The following is a 19,619-nucleotide window of genomic DNA, read 5'->3' as shown; positions in this document are numbered from 1 at the left end:
TAAGTTATTCTTAAATATATATATATTTTTTTTTTCTGTATGAGTGTTAACATGTTCTTTCCATTTTAGCATCTTTCCACTCTTGCCAAACAGAGTGGAAATCAAGTGTTTTTTTTTTTCTCATGTTAATTCATCATTAGGTCTCCTCAGTGGATCCTTGATGCTAAATGTTACAATAATTAAAATGCTGAATGACTGAAGTGTGTCGGACTGCATCAGACTTGGCCCTGAGCCGTCATCTTCTCTGGGAGGGGGGGAAAAAAAAATATGCACGAAGTTTTTCAGTTAAACAGAGACAAGCAGAGATGGAGACTTGACGTGCCTGCAGGGCTTTGTGGGGTTTTTTTTTTCCCCCCAAGTAGCAAGTCAAATGTTTCTGTTTGGAAATTAACCGTGACTGCAGATGTGTCAACACGCCACTGCCTCTGATGTATCCACAGATCCAGCTGAGCCATTTTGTCTCGTAACACAAGCCTCAGAAGTGTCGTTACAACATAATTAGACATGCTGCCTCGCCTCATGTTATGAAAAAGCTTCAACAGGATGTTGCATAAAGATAATTAGCTGACACAGCTGCCTTCTTGGCATGTGGTACAGCTTCTCGAGAATCTGCAAAATTATATTCAAATGGGTCATCGTAGGCTGACTGTGGTTGGAGAAAAATCTAGTGACACATTTAAACGAAGCGTCTGCGTGTGCAGGATGTGACGCCTCCTTCGTCCCCGCACAGGTTCAATAAAAATCAATCAGTCCTGCTTTTTTTTTTTTTTTTTTTTTACTTCCATAACTAATTAAAAGCAAAGTGCCAAGATGTGGATTAATGGTTTTATCTTCACAAGAGGTAACACTGCAGATGTTCATACATTAAAAAAAAAAAAATCTGAATAGTGTTTCATATATTCATCCATATATTGAAAAGTACATGAAATAATATTAATTTTAATAACAATAAAAGGACAATGACATCTGTAATAAAAGTCGATTACAAAGTGACATTTTATGTAAATAAATCTTAAGAATTAGGAGACAAATCAGACAATAATTCCATTTTACTGTATGTAAAAACACTGAAGTGCTATTTGTTCAAAGCTACAAAATACACTTAAAAAGCAGGAAGCGTTTTTTTTTTTTTATTTCCTTCAAGGAAAAGTACTATAAAATAAGTTACAGTACAGTAAATTTGTCCAAACTGACTTTTGTTCCCGTCTTCCAGCCTTTTGTAAGCAAAAACACAAGAAACTCAAACAGGAGTGAAGAGCGATGGTTCGAAAGTCACTTTCCTCAAAAAAGGAAACGATCGGCGGCGCTGTCGTCGATTAACCGTGCACCTTTAGTGCGTTTGTGTTTACAATAATCACACAAATGCTTCTGAAAATGTGAAACCTTTGAGTCTTCATCGTCTGCCGGTCACCTGGTCTTAGAGAGAAAAAAAACTGTACTTCATGAGCTCCAAAAACCCCCCCCCCAAATACTTCATGTTTAGTCACATAATACAGAGACAAGCTCTCATACATCGTCAGCCGGCAAAGGAGGTATGTTGAACCTTGGTCTTGTGAAAAAAGCCATCTTCTCTCTGCAAACAAAGAACAGTGTGTGTGAAATAAACGCCTGCTCAGCATCGCTGCTGTCACCGTCATTTATTAACTGTTCAGTGTCTCAAAGCAGACGCAGCCAAAGGTTTCATTTTGCGTTGCGCTGCTTTGACCATAGATTCTCAGTCAGATTAAGATCTGGGCAGTTTCCTGGACATGGATCCTCAATGTCACTTTTGTCTTGTGATATGGTGGCTCCATCGGGCTGGAAAATGCACAGATGCTCACCAAATTACTCCTGGATCGCTGGAAGAAATTGGTTTTTGAGGACATTTTATTATGATCAGTCCTTAAAAAGCAGGTGGACCAACAGAAGCCCACAAACTGATCGAGTTGGAGCACTGATAAGGCAGGAACTGATCATCAATCAGAGTTTGGCCTACAGGCTGATATCCAGTGTGCCACAAAGAACTGCAGAAGCTATGAGGAAGAAGGATCAACACTGTAAATGCTGTTTGCATGAATCTGACTTAACTGCCAATGAAATGCCTCTACTGACCAGATTATTTCACTCTTAACGCATGATTTTAATGAAGCCCACCGATTCTGTCCGCCACGATTTTCTTCTGGTGGAAATAACGACAACTTTTGTGCTGTAACTTTAGGTAAGGTTCACTGCTTAAAGCTATGGAAATGTGGGCTGTTTCTGAAAAGGTACGAGAACAGAGACTGTGTCGGTGGAGGTACGACGTAGGTGGCTCACTTGGAAATGTCATGAAAATGTGTTTATGAAAGTAAGAGCTCTGTAGATCTAAAGCCTCTAAGTAACAGCATTCTTCTAGGACCTCGACACCAGGATGGCATCCCAGATTTCCTCTTTCCACCCAGAACACAGGGAACCAATAGGCAGCGAGCTAAAACTCTCACTCCTTCACTCAGTCAGTGGGACGGGAAGAGTTCACCGCGTGCTGCAGAAGGTGGCCTGCAGCAAAACAGATTCTTGCCGATATAGTGAAGTGTTTTCAGGGTTTAGCTGCTGTCAGACAACTCTTTCTGACAAGAACAGTAATTTCACCTGGCAGAACTGCCTCGACTTCATCACTGTGACATTAAAATTCCCAGGGAACTACGAGTATGAAAACTGAAGGGAGCATTTCCCACCTGAATGTCTGCACGGGCAGGGGCTCCTTCTGGCTCTGCCCTCTCATCTGCAGAACCTCTTTAGAGGCCTTCCTCAGCCTCCTCTCTGCCGCCTCTTCCTGACGCTGTTCCTGCTTGCTTTGGTTGGCCTGTAAAACGTAGAAAAGTGTCAAATGCCTCTGGGGGAGATGAGTTTGTAAAGGAGCGGTAGTGATCTCCGCGCACAGTTTCTCACCTGTCTCTGGGCTTCTCTGAGCAGGCACCGGAAGCGCTCGTCCCTCAGCGCCCAGTTGGGGAGCTCGGAGGCCTCCCTGGACTGCGGCTCCTCCAGTCGCAGCTTCAGCTCTCTCAGGGCGCTCAGCTCCTCCATCAGCTGCCTCTGACGGGTCCTGCAGGCCTGGAGATCCAGCTCCAGGTCCAGGGAGGTGCGCGTCGGCTGCTCGGCCAGGGGGGAGCGGTACGACTGCTGCTCACGCACAAAATACACACCTTATTCAAACATCGAACAAAAAAAAAAAAAAACCTCACGCAGGTACAGCGTGAAGAAGAAATAATGAGACCGTACCTGCTTATATCTCAATGTTCTTCTTTCCAATGTGTTTCTGACAAAAGGCGACTTCTTTGGTAACGTTGAGCTGTCACTGTCACTGCGATACAACTGAAAGAAAAAGCAAAACCCGCCTTAAGGGGGACAGTTCAGCCGAAAACCACATTTTCCTGTTTCCTCTGGCCTGTGGTGATATTTATCCATCTAGATTGTTTCAGTGTGAGCTGCCCCATTTTAAAGATATCAGCACATAGACAGTACTGTGCAAAACTCTTGAGCCACCCCTCATTTCTTTATATTTTGCTTGGAAAATGGGATTTAGGTGCAGGGTGTACCCTGCCGCTCACCCTATGGCAGCTGGGATGGGCTCCAGCCTCCCCGCGACCCTGAATTGGATAAGCGGAAGAAGAGGTTTGGATTGATTTACTGAAATTTTTCACAGTTAACTAGAGACAGAGACAGGACCTGTATATAAGGCAAAAACAGTGGCAGTGTGTTTGGGCTCATGCTAAAAAAATGGTAATGACTGTGAAAACCTGATGGTGCTTTCTGTGTTCATAATTCCATCAATTTTAACAAGCTCTCCACCACCACTGACTAAAACGCAGCCCCAAACCGTGACAGAGCCTCCACCGTGTTTTACAGATCTAAGACTGATGCCACTCAGTGTTCCCACTGATTTTCACTCCAGTTTTTCTGTAATGTGGCATACGTCAGCCACCCTGAGACCATTTCAGATGAGGCTTCAGTGAACAGTAGATGGACCTGCTGAAGGATCAGATGCATCTCTCAGGTCCTGTGTCAGATCTTTGCTGGATTTTTTTTTTCCTATTCTCTCCTTAAGGACATGACTTTCAGATACAGATCAGTTAATCTGTCGGATAGTTTCCTTCTTCTTTTGTTCTCCACTTGTCCAGTTATCTCAAAAATTCAAAGAATCACCTTTATGCCTGTCAAAATGTGTTATAGTTGCCATTTTTCATAAATTCAGCTAAAGATGTAGGAAAGAAATGATGTGGTTTTTTGGAGGGGGTGTTAAAACTGGTTTCAGACAACACTGGTTCATCCTTGGAGTTAGGTGCCTTTTTTATGGTACAAAGACTGGACTGAAAATAAGTGAAAAAGCAGCCAATGTCCAAAGAAAGAACTTTCAGAAAGCCCAGCGAACTATTGGTCAAGACCACGTGAACCCTTTTACTACCACAGGGGTCACCGGTGACTCTGGCTGCTTGGGAGCAGAAAATAAAGAAAAAATGCGGGGTGGCTGTTAGACATTGCCCCATTTTTTATGTACTGGAACTAAAGGTTGCTTGCCTTTGAGCCAAAAAAAGTGAGAAACTCATTTATGTTTCTTTCCAGAAGTCATGACCCCGTTCTGGTTACTCTAGAAAAACAAACCTTTTCACTGCACCGCATTCATCAGGCTCATCACTTCAAAAGAAAGCGTGAATCTGCACGTGACTGCGCGGCAGGATGTAAACACTAATGTCGTCCCCTCACAGCTGAGCTGTAATGTAACGAGCTGGGTGCTTCTTTTGGTTGGTAGATGTAGACAGTAAAAGAGAAAAAAGGTTCCCACATGAAACTGCTCACCGCAGAGTTTTTTTTTTTTTTTTGAGTAACTAGGTCATGATTTCTGGAAAGAGTCGAGTTTTTCAGATGTTTTCTTTGTTTTGTTTTTAAGCTTTGAGCACCACGAGGTGAGTGTTAGTTAGTTCCATCATATTCCAAACACGGCAGACAACAACTCTAAAACTGGGCAACTCACACCAAACAATAAAGGTATGAACGCTCCTGAAGGCAGGAAAAAATATTAATCGTCTAGTTTGAAAGTCAGAAAATGGTCCAAATTGAGCAAAATCTAAGAGACAAAGTTAACGATTGTCCATTCAAATACTGCGTGCCATCTGAAACTGTTATATTACAATCTTCAACAATCAGCTCATATTTAAAAAGCTGCAGAAAGTCTGGCATGTGCATCAGCCCACACACACACACACACACACACACACACACACACACACACACACAGAGTTACATTAGTTTGTCTGGCGTGGCTGATGTTAGCAGCGTAAGCATTAGCAGCCTTTTTTCCTCGCAGAGTATCCAGTCAGGCAGTTATGAGGCTAAAGCCAATCCCTTACAACCCTAAGCTGGATAAACAGTTAAATAAATGTAAAAACACATGGATGGATGGATGCTGTAGAACTGCAGTGGTTCTGTGGTGGTCCTAATTTCCTACTATCACCTGCTTAGTGGCAGGTGGCTGCTGAAGACAAGCATTCCTGTTACTGACTCGTCTGGCTGGTTAATCGTGCGCACGCCTACTATCCAGATTGATAAATCAATTTATTTTTGGAGTTGGTGACCCTTAAACGCTGCACATATCTCACTTTTAAAAGGAACGTCACACATCATAAATATTCGTATGCTGTCACTTTTTTTATTTTATGTTTTACGTAACTTGATCAAAAATGCTCACCCTGCACACATACTGACTACGAGCCCCAGGCGAGAAGGTCTGGGAGCGAACGATGGTGCTTCCACGCATGAATGGCGAGGCGTGACCCCAGCGCCCTCCCCTCTCTTTAGGCCGGACTCGCACAGGCTCCGGAAACAGGCCTTCTGTCATAGTCGCCTTTTCCACCTGCAAAAATGCATGAACATCAATTTTAAAGGCAGGCTTTAAAAAAAAAACAAAAAAACAAAACGTAAGAATCTCGTCTCTACCAAAGCTTGAGGTTCTTACCTTGATTGTGGAGGGTTTGCTGGCTGTCTGGTCACAGTGCCCTCCGGTGGTGATGCAGATTTCCTCTGCACACAGGCCCTCTGAGCAGGGAGCAGTGAATGCTATGCTGTTGCTGCAGCCACTGTCCACTGACTCTGCCTGCCAACTCCTGCAAAACACCCCCTCATCATAAAACTCCAAACATGCCAGATGTAAAAATCACAGCAAAATTTGGCCTGAACAGAGGATAATGTCACCTCTCCGACGTCGCCTCCCCGGGCTCGTCCTTTTTCTCCCGCTCCTCCAGATGGGTGGTGGTGTTGCGTGACAACAGACCATATACTGTGTCCTGTAACATCACACAATAAACACTCAAACAAGATCTTTCATCACTCCCCTCGCTGCGCTGACAGTTCACGAGGGCTGAGGCGTGTAGGATGATTTGGCTTCTGAGACACATTCTTGTCAGTTACTCACGCAAACTAGCTGCATGCCTGCAGGCTGTGGGCTACAAGCTGCTATTCAACAATGTGAGTGTGACTTTCTCCAAAAAGATTAGTAGGATTACAAATTAAGCGATCCAATGAAACCAATCAGTTCACTCAGGCTCAGGTCTTTTTGGGTGAGATGGAGGATCTCGTTCATGCAGAGCCGGAGGCACGGACTGTGGATGTAAGATGGATGTAGCTGCTGTAATGTCACTCTGGTTTGTGGACACATTTTGAAGTCTTAATGTTTTGGCCAGAAGTTCCTATATTTGGTCTGAAATCTCTTTGCTCAGGTCACACAGCCAATCACTTAGCTGATTTTTATCTGAGCAGGCACTGTCCAGCTGCTTCCTGACACCGCTGCTGCTGACTAGATAAAAATGTGTGTTTACCGTGGCTCTGGGCCTTTGTTCGTTATCCTGGCCGTCGTGGTGTCTGCGGTGGATGACGCTCTTCTGTTCGGGCCTCTGCGACTCTGTCCCGCTCAACATGTGCACTCGCAGCCAGTGGTAAACCATCTCTGGACTTCCCTCACAATCTGTCAGGCTCACCTGGGCTTTACCCTGCAGACACACACACACACAAAATGTAAATTTGAACAGGGTCATGGCAGCAGGGTCATGACAGCTGAGCCTTTCAGACTCACCAGCAGCTCTTCCTGAGCCTGAGGTCCCAGCGAGGAGACAGACAGCTGCAGAGCGCACACCGCCAGGGCGTTTGCTGGGACAGGAATGCGGAAGCCTTCGTTGAAAGTCATTTGGGATTGTGGCTCCAATGCTGTACAACAGTAAAACGCACAGGCCCTGCTGGCGTCCAGTGGAATCAAGTGCACCTTCACGTACCTGAAGAACAGCAAATGGCAAGAATATTCAGATTTCTACCCAGTGTGACACTTGTCCTCCGAATGCTGATGCACAAAAGCTTCGGTGTAAAATGTACATTATAGGGTTGTTCTAAAGAGCTCACTCAACGCCACCTTTTTACTGTGACAGGATGCAACAAGTCAGTTTGTGAAATTTCTTCCTGCCTAGATATTCCACAATCAACTTAAGTGATATTACTGCAAAGTGAAAGTGTTTATGAACCACAGCAACTCAGCAGCGAAGTGTCAGACCACATACAATTACAGAGCAGGGTTCACAACGTGCTGAGGCACATAGTGCATCAAAGTCACCAACGCTCTGCCCACTCACTAACTCCAGAGATCCGAACCTCCTCTGGCATTAATATCAGGACAAAAACTGTGCACTGGGCTCTGCACCCATGTCATCCAATGATCCTGTAGGTGTAATATGTAGGGGACCCAGTACTTGTGTCCACATAATGTAACTAAACTGACCTATCAGCCTCTCTCGAGGGTGCAACCTCATCAGGGTCCACTCTCAGACGAGACCCCCTACTGTCAGTAACCTGTTTATAACACACTGAGTGTGAAGTTACACCACTGCCTTGTGAATTAATTAACTTTATCTGGTTTTGTTAATCTAACTAGGAGGCAAAATAGAGAGAAGGTAGCTACAAAGTGGGCGCCTTTAAGCATGAAGTGCAATGATCAAGAAAAGTTTAACTGCATCCTGCGGCACTCACATCTTTCTTACAGCAGGGTGAATGACAGAGAAAGCAACAGGTGAGTGAAACTGCTTTTTAGTCTTTGTTGACCTGAGCACCAGCTGTGGCTATTTTAATCTTATTCCCATATAATGAAGACACCTGCACCTGCCTCTAGCTTTTACAGTTTTCAGGCCCATCAGTCTCAATAACTATTAGGAAAGCCACAAGAAATGTAGCCAAACTTTAAATCACTGAAAACAAAAAGTCAACATGGAAAACCATTGAGTCTGTACTTTTTAACCTGTGCCAGAGCCATGGTAGCAGTTTCCCTGCACTTCCACAAACTGAGCTAAGCAAACCAGTCATCTCCCAACATAACGTCTTTGAAATACTCACACTTTATAGCCGTCTCTTACAATTGACCTATTCAGATTTTTGAGTTGTAACAGATGCAGTCGGAGAGACTGAGAACTGGACTCCCACCTGTGAAGAGAGAATAGAGTTCATGCAGAGAGATCAACCAGGAACGAGCGCTGCCACCAACTCACAGTCTGCACTGAGTTTACTCACAGCAGTCCCAGCTGGATCTGAGTGGGCTCACTCGCAGACGTCAGGTCTTTAATGTACGACATCTCATCAAGCTCCTCTGCCCTGCTGAACAAATGAAAAAACAAACAAAAAAACGGTGAATAAGCAAACGAGTTTCCCCTCTTACTGGACACAAGCTTATTGTTTAGTTTGCTACAGGTAGTCAGGCCTCTGTGAAACTCCCTCATTTTATAATGATTTGGAAATCAAATACAATGACACACAAACACAAGAGCAACAAAGTCTGGAAGCGTTTTTATTTTTGGGTGTTGTACTCTCGTCTTCCACTAGGAGGCGTTTAGGTTAAGTTTTAGTAGTGTGAGGGTGGACTACGACTCACCTCCTCCCCCAGGCCTCGAACACGCCGCTGTCTGTGGCCAGAGCATCCTCAGAAACACCTGCAGAGACTCTCCTGGCTCTCCTGCCACTTCTGTTGGCACTGTTTCCCCTCAGAGTCACTCCTACAGAGATTTTGAGTTAACTCAATACATCAACAGGTGATCTTAAGCTTTTTGAGGGGAAGGTCAGATTTTAGAGTTTCAGGCAGACTCTGGACCAACCTGCCTGGGAAAAAAACTTTTTTTGTTGTTTTTTTTGTCTTCCTGCTTGTCTTACTTTGGTAAATGCTATTTTTAAAGTTGCTATATGAATAAACTTTATATCCATCTTCTTTACTTACCCGTGGAGGTGAAAGCTGCCTGAGCCCCACTGTCTCTGTGAATCTTGTTATCCAGTTGATGCACAGCGGCCGGGTTGACCGTGTCCTCGTTGCTTATCATGGCGGTGTGAGACATGGTTTGTGACTGCGCCCGCAGCCCCTCTAAGATACCCCGGCCCGCCTGCTCCATGTAGTCCTCCGTCATCTGGGTGAGGGGGCAGTCCTGAGGGGCAGAGTGGTAGGGCGTGTCCATGGGAGAGCTGGGTGGTGACAGGGAGGAGAGCGAGGAGCGGGAGGACAGCGAAGCCAGGGACTGCGGGGTGTCGTGGGAGCGTTTAGTTTTGGTCTGGATCAGGGGGTCCGGAGTAAACATGGAGCAGTCTCTGGAGACTGTCTCCAGGGGAAGCAGGTAACGGAGGTGGGCGTCAAGGGGCTCTCCGGCACCTTCGTGGCGCTCATACTGGGGGAGACCGTAGATGTCAGTGAAGCTGATGGAGCTGAGAGAGCCTCGGCTGGATGCTAGGGAACCCCGACTGGAGGCTAAAGAGCCGCGGCTGCTGCTGGAGGACACCGTCAGAGAACTGGCTGACAGGCTGGAGAGAGACAAGAGAAAAATTAGTAGGAAGGCTAAAAATTAAAATAATGCTTTTTAAAGAGTTCACTAAATAAAAACTATACATTTATTATATTCAGGGTTTTATAAACAAGTCTTAACTATCTGGAATCATAACTGAAAGTCTGCACTTCAATCACAATCCTCTGTGGTGATACCCAGAGGGAAAAGCACAGAGCATGTGCCATTGGACCCAACTGTATGAAAGACTTATGAAAAAACTGATTTTTATTGATTTTAATGTCAGACTTTTATCCTGATATAAGAGCAGACAGACATGGACTGAAGAACCATGTGTAACTTTAGGAATGAGTGTGTGGTGCACCTTTTCAGCTGGGAGTGAAGGTAGGTGGTGATGCGTGTCGCCTCCTCCAGCTGTCTCAGCAGAGCGTTCCTCTTCTCCTGCTGCAGGATTCTGTCAGGAGGTTCGCGTCGATGCACAAAACATTCACAGTTCAATGTACAGCACCACACAGCAGCCAGGACCATTAATCAGTTCATTTATTTGGAAAAGCCAGCACGTCGGTGGCACGGGATAATTCCCCGTAGTTGTAAGCACAGGGCCAAAGTGTATCAGTATTTTACAGAAAGGTTCAACATTATGACTCTGGTATAATTATAGAACCCCTGAGCAAATTTTAAATGCATGAATATACAGCGCAGCAAGCTGTAAATGAACGTTCGCCCATCATCACTGCTCCCCCTGGTGGATACACAAGACATTACCACCAGTTTTCCAAAATGCTGCTTAGGGACTACTCATGGTTGCATTGTCCATGCGGATCCTTGGCCAATCCACCATTGGTCCTGTCAAGGACTGGCTGACCATTTTCCGTGGCTGTATCTGTATTACCCTTCATAGCTGCAAAGCTAACAGATAACTTGATAGTGAATGACATACAGTGTGTTATGGTTTCACATGTAAGGAGAGCTATTTGAGACATCCTTCCCTTGATCTGCTCATTTTCATACACACTTCAAATCCGTGCTATACAGCACGCACTAAACTAATGTTATGGTAATGAAATGTGGTTTTATTGTTGATATAACTGTTGATGTAATTTCTCCTCAGCACTTGGATTCCAGCATCAGCACCACTGAATATTTAACTTCCCTTTATTAGGAATGTACCAACATGTAAGCCATGTTAACTGACGTATACGAATGAGATGGTATTTACTGATGCGGTGGATAATTTATCTGCTGCGTCGCATCGAATTTACGCTGACTAAATGTAAAAAAAAAAAAAAAAGGAAAAAAAAGTGAGATAAAGAGCCAAAACAAAACAGGCAATAAATAAGAAACCCAAAGTTGGAATATCGGTAACACTCCAAGTTGTTTCTGCGTGCAAACTGTTTTGAGTTTTCTCTGGTTTGTCTTTTTCCCAGTGTGAACAAACCACATATGAAAACCTGCTGACAATTAGTGTGTAGTACAGAATTGGACAGAGAAGGTCCAACAGCTTACTGTAATTTATGATGAAGGATTTACAGCTTTTCATTTTGGCATGTGGCAGTGTATGGCCCCGATATAAAAAGAGAGACCAACAGGCTGCTATGTTCAAGTCAGACATACGACAGTTATGATGAAGACATCTGCAGTGGAGGGCAGAGGAGGTAATCATTTCCAAATGAGTGTATAACTATTGGAAATACTGATAAGTTATTGACATGAATACACAATGTGTGGCACTCTGAGTTCATACGGTGTCAGCATTTCTATTTGCTTATTAGATTACTAATATCTGAAGTTTGCCTTTTTCATGTCTTTCGTCCTTCTTTCCCACCTTACACTGACATGTGAAGGGTGTAGAGGAAAATACTTGGTGATGTTATTGATTGTTGGCTACCTTGGTGCTTTTCCTTTCTCCTTCCAGTGTTCATTTAAAAGCAAAAATAAAAGCATAAATAAAACCTGGGAATATTTGTATAGGAGTTTAATTTTTGTTTGTAATACACATTTCGTTTATTATTAAGATGAGACCATTCCTCTTCAAATTATTTCCATTTATGGCACAAAATAATCTTTGGCTTCACTTGGCATCTGCTATCATAAGTCTTAAGGTGTCTTTATAGTATCTGATATGGTGCTGTTGGCATTTACTGATCATTAATGTCATTTATTAACCAGATAAGGTCGCTGTACTGCATTATTAAATGACTTTAAAATGCATTTGATTGTAAATTAGTACTCTATTATTTCTAAGAGCCCAGTTTGCGCAGCTAAAATTTCACCTCTCTTTACCTGACGGTCATCATCCTCACCTCTGATTGGCTCCCTGGCTCTGTGAGGTGTGCGCCCTCTGCACCTCCTCCTCCAGCCTGCAGCGCTCCTCCTCCAGCTGCTGCAGCGTGTCGGGCAGGTGCTGCTGCTTGCTGACATGGATGATCTCCTGCAGGAGCGCCTCCTTCTCACGCAGGAGCTGCATGAAGTCCCGGTCACGGTCTGCCTCGGCCCGCCCCGACCAGCTCTCACTGTCCAGCTGTGCTAGCTGGTGCTGTATGCTCTGCACCCTGAGAGAGGAGCACGTTGTTCTGCATGAACTCTTTCAAGTGTTAGGTCATGAAAATCCACGTTCGATATTATCTTATATTCTCTTCAGTTTCTTTTTAAATAAAAAAAAAAAGAAAGCACCCCCTCTCAGATTGAGAACCTCATGATATGCAGTTGCGGTTTAAAGTTTACATACACTCGTGTTCACACCCTCCATGGCCCCATATTAATCATTTACGACAGGCTGCAGAATAAGTGCTACCTGCAGCATTATGTACAGCTTCTGTTTACTCTGCACAAGTGTTTATAGCAACACGGGTACAATCAGCTCTAAGTTAAGACCGCACATTTGAGCCCTGCAGACGCTTCACGCTGTGATTATAACGACAGCATTCAGCGTCTGTAATTTCTGCCTGAGCTACCTGCTGCATCAGCGAGTGGTCTTACAGGTGTATATGATCCAGATGTTTGCTCAGAGTTAAATGGGATCTCAGAGAGTGATTTCTCAGCTTGGATGAAATAACTGTGTGTTTATGTGAGCTAGATTTCAGTCGGGGTGACTCAGTGACAGAGCACGCAAGTTTCCACAGGTCTCCCTCCTCCCTCACTGCCTCCGCTCCCCTCCTGATGTCATGGTTGGCACTATAGCTGCTGGGTCACAACAGCAACATGAATCTTGTTTTTTAAAAAAAAAAAAAAAAAAAGAGAGAGAGAGAGAAGAAGAAGCATGTATAGAGCCAGAGTAATAACTGTTGATGTTGCTGCTGCAACCTCTTTATGGCTGGAAGACAGTGTGACCAGGAATCGCTAGATAACTCAAAGAAGAACAGTCATCCACTGTGGAGCTGTAATTTTTAATAACAATAAGACATATTCTGATTAAGGCATAACTTGAGTATGAAAGCAAAGCTGTCGATTTACTTGTTGAACTATACTCGCCTGTGGTCATGAGTTATGGGTACAGACAGAAAGAACAGCATTGCAGACACAAATGGCCTAAAAGTGCTTCCTCCAAATGGTACCTGTGCTCAGCCTTAGAGATTAGGTGAGGAGCTCAGTCATCATCCTGATTACACCACCTTTTGGATACCTCCCCAGGGCTTTCAAATCATGCCGGCGCCAGGCACATTTTCCACCTACGCCACCACTCTGTGCCATCTACTTTTTAATTTTCCTAAAAAAAAAAAAAAAAAATGTTTTGCACCGTCCGCCGTCTCCATTTCCAGCGTCATGTGGACGCACGTGGATATATTTATGTTCTTTCAATCTGAGCCATTTGATTGGTTCATGACTGCCATGTGACTATTCATATCGTCTGCTGCCATCATGGTTTCGGTCTCGGTCATAACTTCTACTCCTGCTACTCCAAAACAATTTGAAAGCCCTGCCTCCCAGGAGAGATGTTTCAGCCAACTGGGAAGAGACCTATTCCTCATCACAGATGAGAGAAGGTTCACACTAAGCACCGTGGAAGACTGTGGAAGAGCCTTGAGAGACTGGTCCGGCAGTCAGTCAACAGACCTCCACGTGTTAGGCCAGGGTGCCTTAGACCCAGTGCTGGTTGAGCAGGCCACAGGTGTAGGACAATCCCCGACCTCCTATGGCCAGAGTATGTAGGTAGTTCCTGGAGGGCCTTCGTATTGATGCCATTTATGTTCATATTCCCCCAGAGTGAGAACCTCTAGGACGTTATGTATTGGTGCATTCAACATTGCCAAATAGCACCACAGTCTGTCCAGGAGCTCATTGATGCCCTGATCCAGGTCTGCCAGGAGATCCTCCAGGACACCATCCACCGTCTAATCGGGAGCATGCCCAGATGCTGGCAGGAGTGCATACAGGCACGTGGGGTTTTTCAAGATTTCCAGCTTCAACATTTTGTTCATCAAGATCCGATGTGTGAGGTGTTCCCTTGATCTTTTGAGCAGGATAATCATGTAGGGAGAGCCTGATACGGCATTCACGGCCTTGGATGAACCTGTGCTGTATTCCTTTGAATTTCAGGTTTTATTCAATGCTGATTTTGCCAACGTACAATTTTGTCTATGCTATAGGGTGAGCTGGGATATATTTAGCCAAACAGTGTCTATATTAAACCACCCTACAGAGGAACGGGGAGGTGGTGGGCAGTCCTTTCCCCCTGGCTGTGTGCACAAAGGCAGCACACAGTCAGCAGCAGCAGCATGGTCAGGCAAGAATGTGACCACCCAGCTCATTCTGCCGGCCAGACATCGCTCAGCAGCCGCGGCCACTGGGTGCAAATACTATTCGTAACGCATCCTCCCACTGGACAGCGCACAGGGCCCGAGGAACGAGATGGGGCTGACAAGGCCTGTGAGTCAGTGCTGCATGCTGGTGTGTCACAGTACTACGAATAACAAACAAAAAAGAACCAGACACACTTACTTTTTCTTGGCTTCCTCGTACTGCCAGTTAAGTTTCACTTTGTCCACCAAATATGAGGAGTCTTGGGAAACATACTGAAGAGAAATAAAATACACTCCCAGTGAGATGTTGGCCCAGATTACAGGATATAATCAGATATTTACATTTAGTCATTTCAAATGTATGCAGGGAGTTAAATTAAGTACTACAGTCATCATTCGGCTTGCTGATTATTATTTTATGGGGAAACAGGGAGGAGTAGCAGTGCCTCCTACCTCTCCCATGATGTCAGTCTGACAGCCAGTGTCACAGTACTGCTGCAGATTGCTCGAGTCACCCACGGTTCCAGTGCTGTTCACCACCTCATTGGCCGAGTCGCTGATCGACAGGCTGCTTTGGAAGTTAACAGTCAGCTTAGCCAGGCTCTGTGAGAGAAAGCAACAAAACAGAATATTAAAGGGGACATATGATCACAGAGTCAGGAGAAGAACGGGGGTTTAGAGCAGTCTTAGGTTCGCTGGGATTACATGTACATAGACTGAGCTCCTTACTGACCATTTCTGTTCTACCTCATTTACATAAATGTATTCTGTCTTGCTTCTGCTGATTTTCACTATAAAATGGTAGTGAGACCTGCTATGATGTATGGTTTGGACACGGCAGCACTGACAAAAAGACAGGAAGTGGGGCTGGAGGTGGCAGAGTTGAAGGTTTTCATTGGGAGTGACGAGGACGGACAGGATTAGAAATGAGTACACCACAGGGACTGCTCAGGTTGAGCAGTTTGGAGGCTGAGATGGTTTGGACATGTGCAGAGGAGGGATAGTGAATATAAAGAACAAAGGATGCTGAATATGGAGCTGCCAGGCAAGAGGAAAAGGGGGAGTCCTCAGAGAAGACTCATGGATGTAGTGAAGGAGGACATGCAGATGGTTGGTGTGACCGAGGAAGATGGTAGGGATAAGGTGAGATGGACCAGCTGATCCACCATGGCAACCCTTAAAGGGAGCAGCCCAAAAAGGAAGAAGAAAGAAGTTTAAAACATCTTTGTGATCACCAGAAGTTGTTTGGACAGTTAACTAAAGTGAGTTTGAGACCCCTGTGTTAGACAATGAATAAGACAAATGAATGTCAAACCTTCCACTGGAAAAAAAATAACAAATATGGAGGGAGGAACAAAACATGTTAGATTATAAAATTAGATTATTGGCAAAAAAGTGTCATCTGCCTCCACTGCAGATTGCGACACTGCCAGGAAATGCCTCTGCAAATGTGGTCTGACAATCAGACTGAATCGTCATCATCATCCTGTTACCGCTCTATTATTCATCATTTATTACTGCACTGTATATTTTGCTTTGCTGACAAAATCTGAAACGTGGAGGGTGATTCAGATGTCTGGAAATGTGTTTTATTAATAGACATGGAGAAGCAGCAGACGTTAACAGACACTAGAGGTCAGTATCGAATATGCAAAAAACAAAAAGTATGAGAATTTCTGAAGACTGTAAGTCAAACGTGATCTTATAAGGGAAAAAAAGGAAAACAGGCACCTGGATGAGGTCCTGCCTCTCCTTCTCGCCTGTGCTGATGGCCTTCTTGATGCTACGCAGCTCGTTGAAGATGGCTTGAGCCTCGTCCAGCTTGTAGTTTGTCTGACTGCAGGACATCTTTCTGTCAATCCTGTAATGCGAAAGACACACATTAAGATATCTGCTAACACTCGCTTGGCCTTTTTTAAAGTATAATGAACTGGTTGGATGGATGAACTGGTTCCTTTGGAAGCTCTGACATACAGCAAGGGCTCTCACAGCTTTCTCACGGAGTGTGGTTTATTTTGGAAATTTTTATGTGCAGTGTAGGAGTTTTTTGAAAAACAGTAAAGCAGCTGTTATATTTATTAACGGGACAACTTGATGTCCTACTGGAGGTGAGGGGAGACTGGAGCGTGAGATTGACAGATGAATTGGTGCGGCGTCTGCAGTGACCTCTCTGCTGTTCTGATTTTTATGGTGAAGAGACAGCGTGAAAGGGAAGCTGCCAATTTACTGTTTGATCTATGTTCCCACCTTGGTCTACGGTCACAAGCTCTGGGTAGTAACCAAAAAAAGAAAAGAAAAGAAGGGACTCTAGATGCAAGAGGCAGAAATGAGCTTCCTCTGAAGGGCAGCTAGGCTCTCCATTAGAGACAGAGTGTGGGGCTCAGTCACTCGGGAGGGGCTCAGAGTAGAACCACTGCTCCTCCCAATCGAAAGGAGTGAGCTGAGGTGGTTCTGGCATCTGACAGGGATGTCTCCTGGGTACCTCTGAGGTGAGATGTTTGAGACACGTCTTACCACTCTCGCCTGGCTCGGGAAGATCTCCGTGCTTTGGTGCACTGTCACTGTACAGTTTTCCTTTATGGCCTCCAAGGAGAAAAGCGGCTGCATAGCTGTTGCTAATGAATAAGCGCTAATAGGCTCTAAATGTTATTAAATAACACAAAGTTTGAGTCAATTTTCTTAGCAAATTACCTACCTATACTTTCTTATAGGTATTTGATTAAGCCCAATCAGAGAATTTATAGTCAACACTAGAATAAAGTAGTTTCAAATTAAGAATGAATCTCTCATTTGCTTACACCAACAAGATGGCGCTTTGTATTGGAAAACTTGTCTTTGGTGAGTAATGCCACATAAAATAATCAGATGAAAATCTGAAGTCTCACTGTATTGTATTCATGAATGAGTCAAGTGTTTTAGACTGTGGTTAGTCATGAAATACTGAAAATGCATGTGACAGACCAGCGTAAAGGCTCAGTTCGCTCAGTTTCAACAATCAGAGATTGTTTGGGGCTCTCCCTGATTTAGTAGGTAAATCTCTGTGCATGTTAAAAAAAAAAATAAGAACCCAAACACGATTTAAAGCATCTACTAATCATGAAATAAAAAAATAAAAAACAAAAACCCCCCCCCAAAAATACACTAAATATGAAAAATCTGCAGATTTCTTTGTGCTTTGCAGAGCAAATCCTCTTGTATCCCCAGTCTGTGTGTGTGGTTAGGTACGTGGTTGGTTGGTGGGGAGTTGGAGGAGCATGGCACGGTGGCTCCTCCGTCAGTGGGCCTGGCATGTGGCCTCCCCTCTCACCACAACCCGCTTCCTTCACTCTCCTTCAACAGCAGGTACTGTTCATCCACCCGACCCTGCCTCTTCCTCCCAAAACAAGCCCTGCTTTGTTCCCCCCCTGCCCCACTGGCAGGGCCGGGGAGTTTATAGGTTTATATGTTTAGCAAAAAAAAAAGGGCGCTACCCACCCTTCTGTGCTTGCCTGTATTGAACCCCCTCCCCAAACGCTGTGTGCTGTAGAGCATCAGATACGCTCACATTTGTTTCAGTTAAGGTCTTAGAACAGCTGATTGTGATGTGGCTGCAGAAACAGATCAGAGAAAGCACGTGAAGCATCCCAAAATTCAGAGAAATTCATCAAGATAAGACGGAGAATAGATGAGATGTCTGTATGCCAAACTGTCCAAAAGATTAAAACTTCTGACTCCAACTCCTGAATTCTTTAGGTTGAGCAATTATGATTGGAGGAGCAGGAGGACTCTACACCAGAAACTGTTTGCTTTATCTGATGCGACATGGCGTGGAGAACAATTAGCCATATTGCTGACAACAGCTGAGATTAGAGGGGAAAAAACAAAACAAAAGAACATCAACAGCCGTAGGGTCCCTCCTAGCCTCAACTCTACCGGGTAACCCAGAGGGAACAATAGGCCACGCACACACTTACACATACACAAAAAAAGCAAACAAAGCCATAAACAGGCATACGAGCACGTATACACGTAAAAACTCAAGAGGAGATGCGTCTCTGTTTTCTGTGTGTGTATTCTTCTGGCTATTCTGGGAATCACTTGAGTTGTGTATTATCTAAGAGATAAGGGACTCTGCCAGGACTCAGGAAGTGCAAAGGAATTTGCTGCCAGATATCTCTCTGTTTTTGAAACTGCTTTCAAGCCCCCCCCCCCCCCCCCCCCCCCCCCCCTTTTCACCCCTCCACCTCCCCCTCTCCATGGAACAACTTCCTCTCCAGGCTGAGCCTTGGCTCCCTGCACTCCACTGGTGCATCCTCTTCCTGAGGTGGAGTCCCCTTTTCCATCAAAAACTCCCTCCATTTGCCTTTTCTGAAACACACACTTTTTTTTTTTTTTCCCCACTCAGAGAGGTGGAGCTTCTATTTCTAACATGAAATTTGGAGCCGCTCAGAAGTGTTCCCAGCAGAGAAAGACACCATGTCAATGAGTCTGAAAAGCAACCGAAACTAAAGGAAGTACAATAAAGAATAAAGAAAACTTACTTTAAAGTACAGGGTGAAAAATATATTCCTAACAACTTAAATATTCTATTTTTTTTTATATGGGTCAACTGGCTTTTTGCTTGAAACCTCTGAAATCGGAATCATTTTCTTCTTAGTTAAACAAAATCATGTCTCTAACATTAAACTTTCTTTCTGAGCAGTGGAAACTGATTTAAAATGGTATAAAATACTTAAGCTCAGTTCAACTATTTTGAACAAAAAAAAAAAAAAAAAAAACATGTGAAGAGGAAAGGAAGGAAAGGAAGTTTAAACTGAACCTAAAGAACGAGACCGAACACACAGTGTGAGTGGGAATAAAAAAGCGAAAAGGCCGCTGGGTGGGGAGCAACACGGCTGAGTGTTGTAGGAAGGAGAAGGGTGGCCATGGGAGGAAGGGTGGGCCTGGGACACACAGAGGCAGAGGAACACTCACTCCTGCAGGGTCTCCACTCCCATTTCCTTATACTGCAGCTCCTGCTTCACCTGGGCCAGCTCCTGCTTCAGGCGGGAGAGCTGCGGACAGAAGCGAGCACTGGGTTAGCGTGGCACACAAT

General features: G+C 44.5%; 1 protein-coding gene across 4 annotated transcripts in view; it reads right to left on the bottom strand.

The window, feature by feature from the left end:
* Nucleotides 1–908: 908 nt before the first annotated feature.
* The window catches only part of wwc3 (WWC family member 3), a 50,145-nt gene continuing 31,434 nt past the window's right edge, over nt 909–19,619 (bottom strand). The window contains exons 5-24 of one of the 4 annotated variants that reach the window (XM_030728256.1): nt 19,499–19,578; nt 16,277–16,406; nt 14,999–15,148; nt 14,745–14,818; nt 12,110–12,358; nt 10,171–10,260; nt 9,254–9,825; nt 8,915–9,035; nt 8,557–8,640; nt 8,383–8,469; nt 7,082–7,277; nt 6,828–6,998; nt 6,205–6,296; nt 5,969–6,116; nt 5,702–5,866; nt 3,238–3,330; nt 2,908–3,138; nt 2,694–2,821; nt 1,513–1,573; nt 909–1,416 (exon numbers count right to left, since the gene is read on the bottom strand). In XM_030728256.1, the coding sequence (XP_030584116.1) occupies nt 1,408–1,416; nt 1,513–1,573; nt 2,694–2,821; nt 2,908–3,138; nt 3,238–3,330; nt 5,702–5,866; nt 5,969–6,116; nt 6,205–6,296; nt 6,828–6,998; nt 7,082–7,277; nt 8,383–8,469; nt 8,557–8,640; nt 8,915–9,035; nt 9,254–9,825; nt 10,171–10,260; nt 12,110–12,358; nt 14,745–14,818; nt 14,999–15,148; nt 16,277–16,406; nt 19,499–19,578 (2,931 nt within the window). In that variant the 3' untranslated portion in view covers nt 909–1,407. Of the gene's footprint in view, nt 1,574–2,693; nt 2,822–2,907; nt 3,139–3,237; nt 3,331–5,701; nt 5,867–5,968; nt 6,117–6,204; nt 6,297–6,827; nt 6,999–7,081; nt 7,278–8,382; nt 8,470–8,556; nt 8,641–8,914; nt 9,036–9,253; nt 9,826–10,170; nt 10,261–12,109; nt 12,359–14,744; nt 14,819–14,998; nt 15,149–16,276; nt 16,407–19,498; nt 19,579–19,619 lie in introns of all 4 variants that reach the window. The other 3 variants (XM_030728255.1, XM_030728257.1, XM_030728258.1) reach the window with 3 other exon arrangements.

This window comes from Archocentrus centrarchus, chromosome 4 (genome assembly GCF_007364275.1).
Source record: "Archocentrus centrarchus isolate MPI-CPG fArcCen1 chromosome 4, fArcCen1, whole genome shotgun sequence".
NCBI classification, from domain to species: domain Eukaryota; kingdom Metazoa; phylum Chordata; class Actinopteri; order Cichliformes; family Cichlidae; genus Archocentrus; species Archocentrus centrarchus.
Note: the sequence above shows the minus strand (reverse complement) of the source record. Positions and strands in the feature narration are given on the sequence as shown.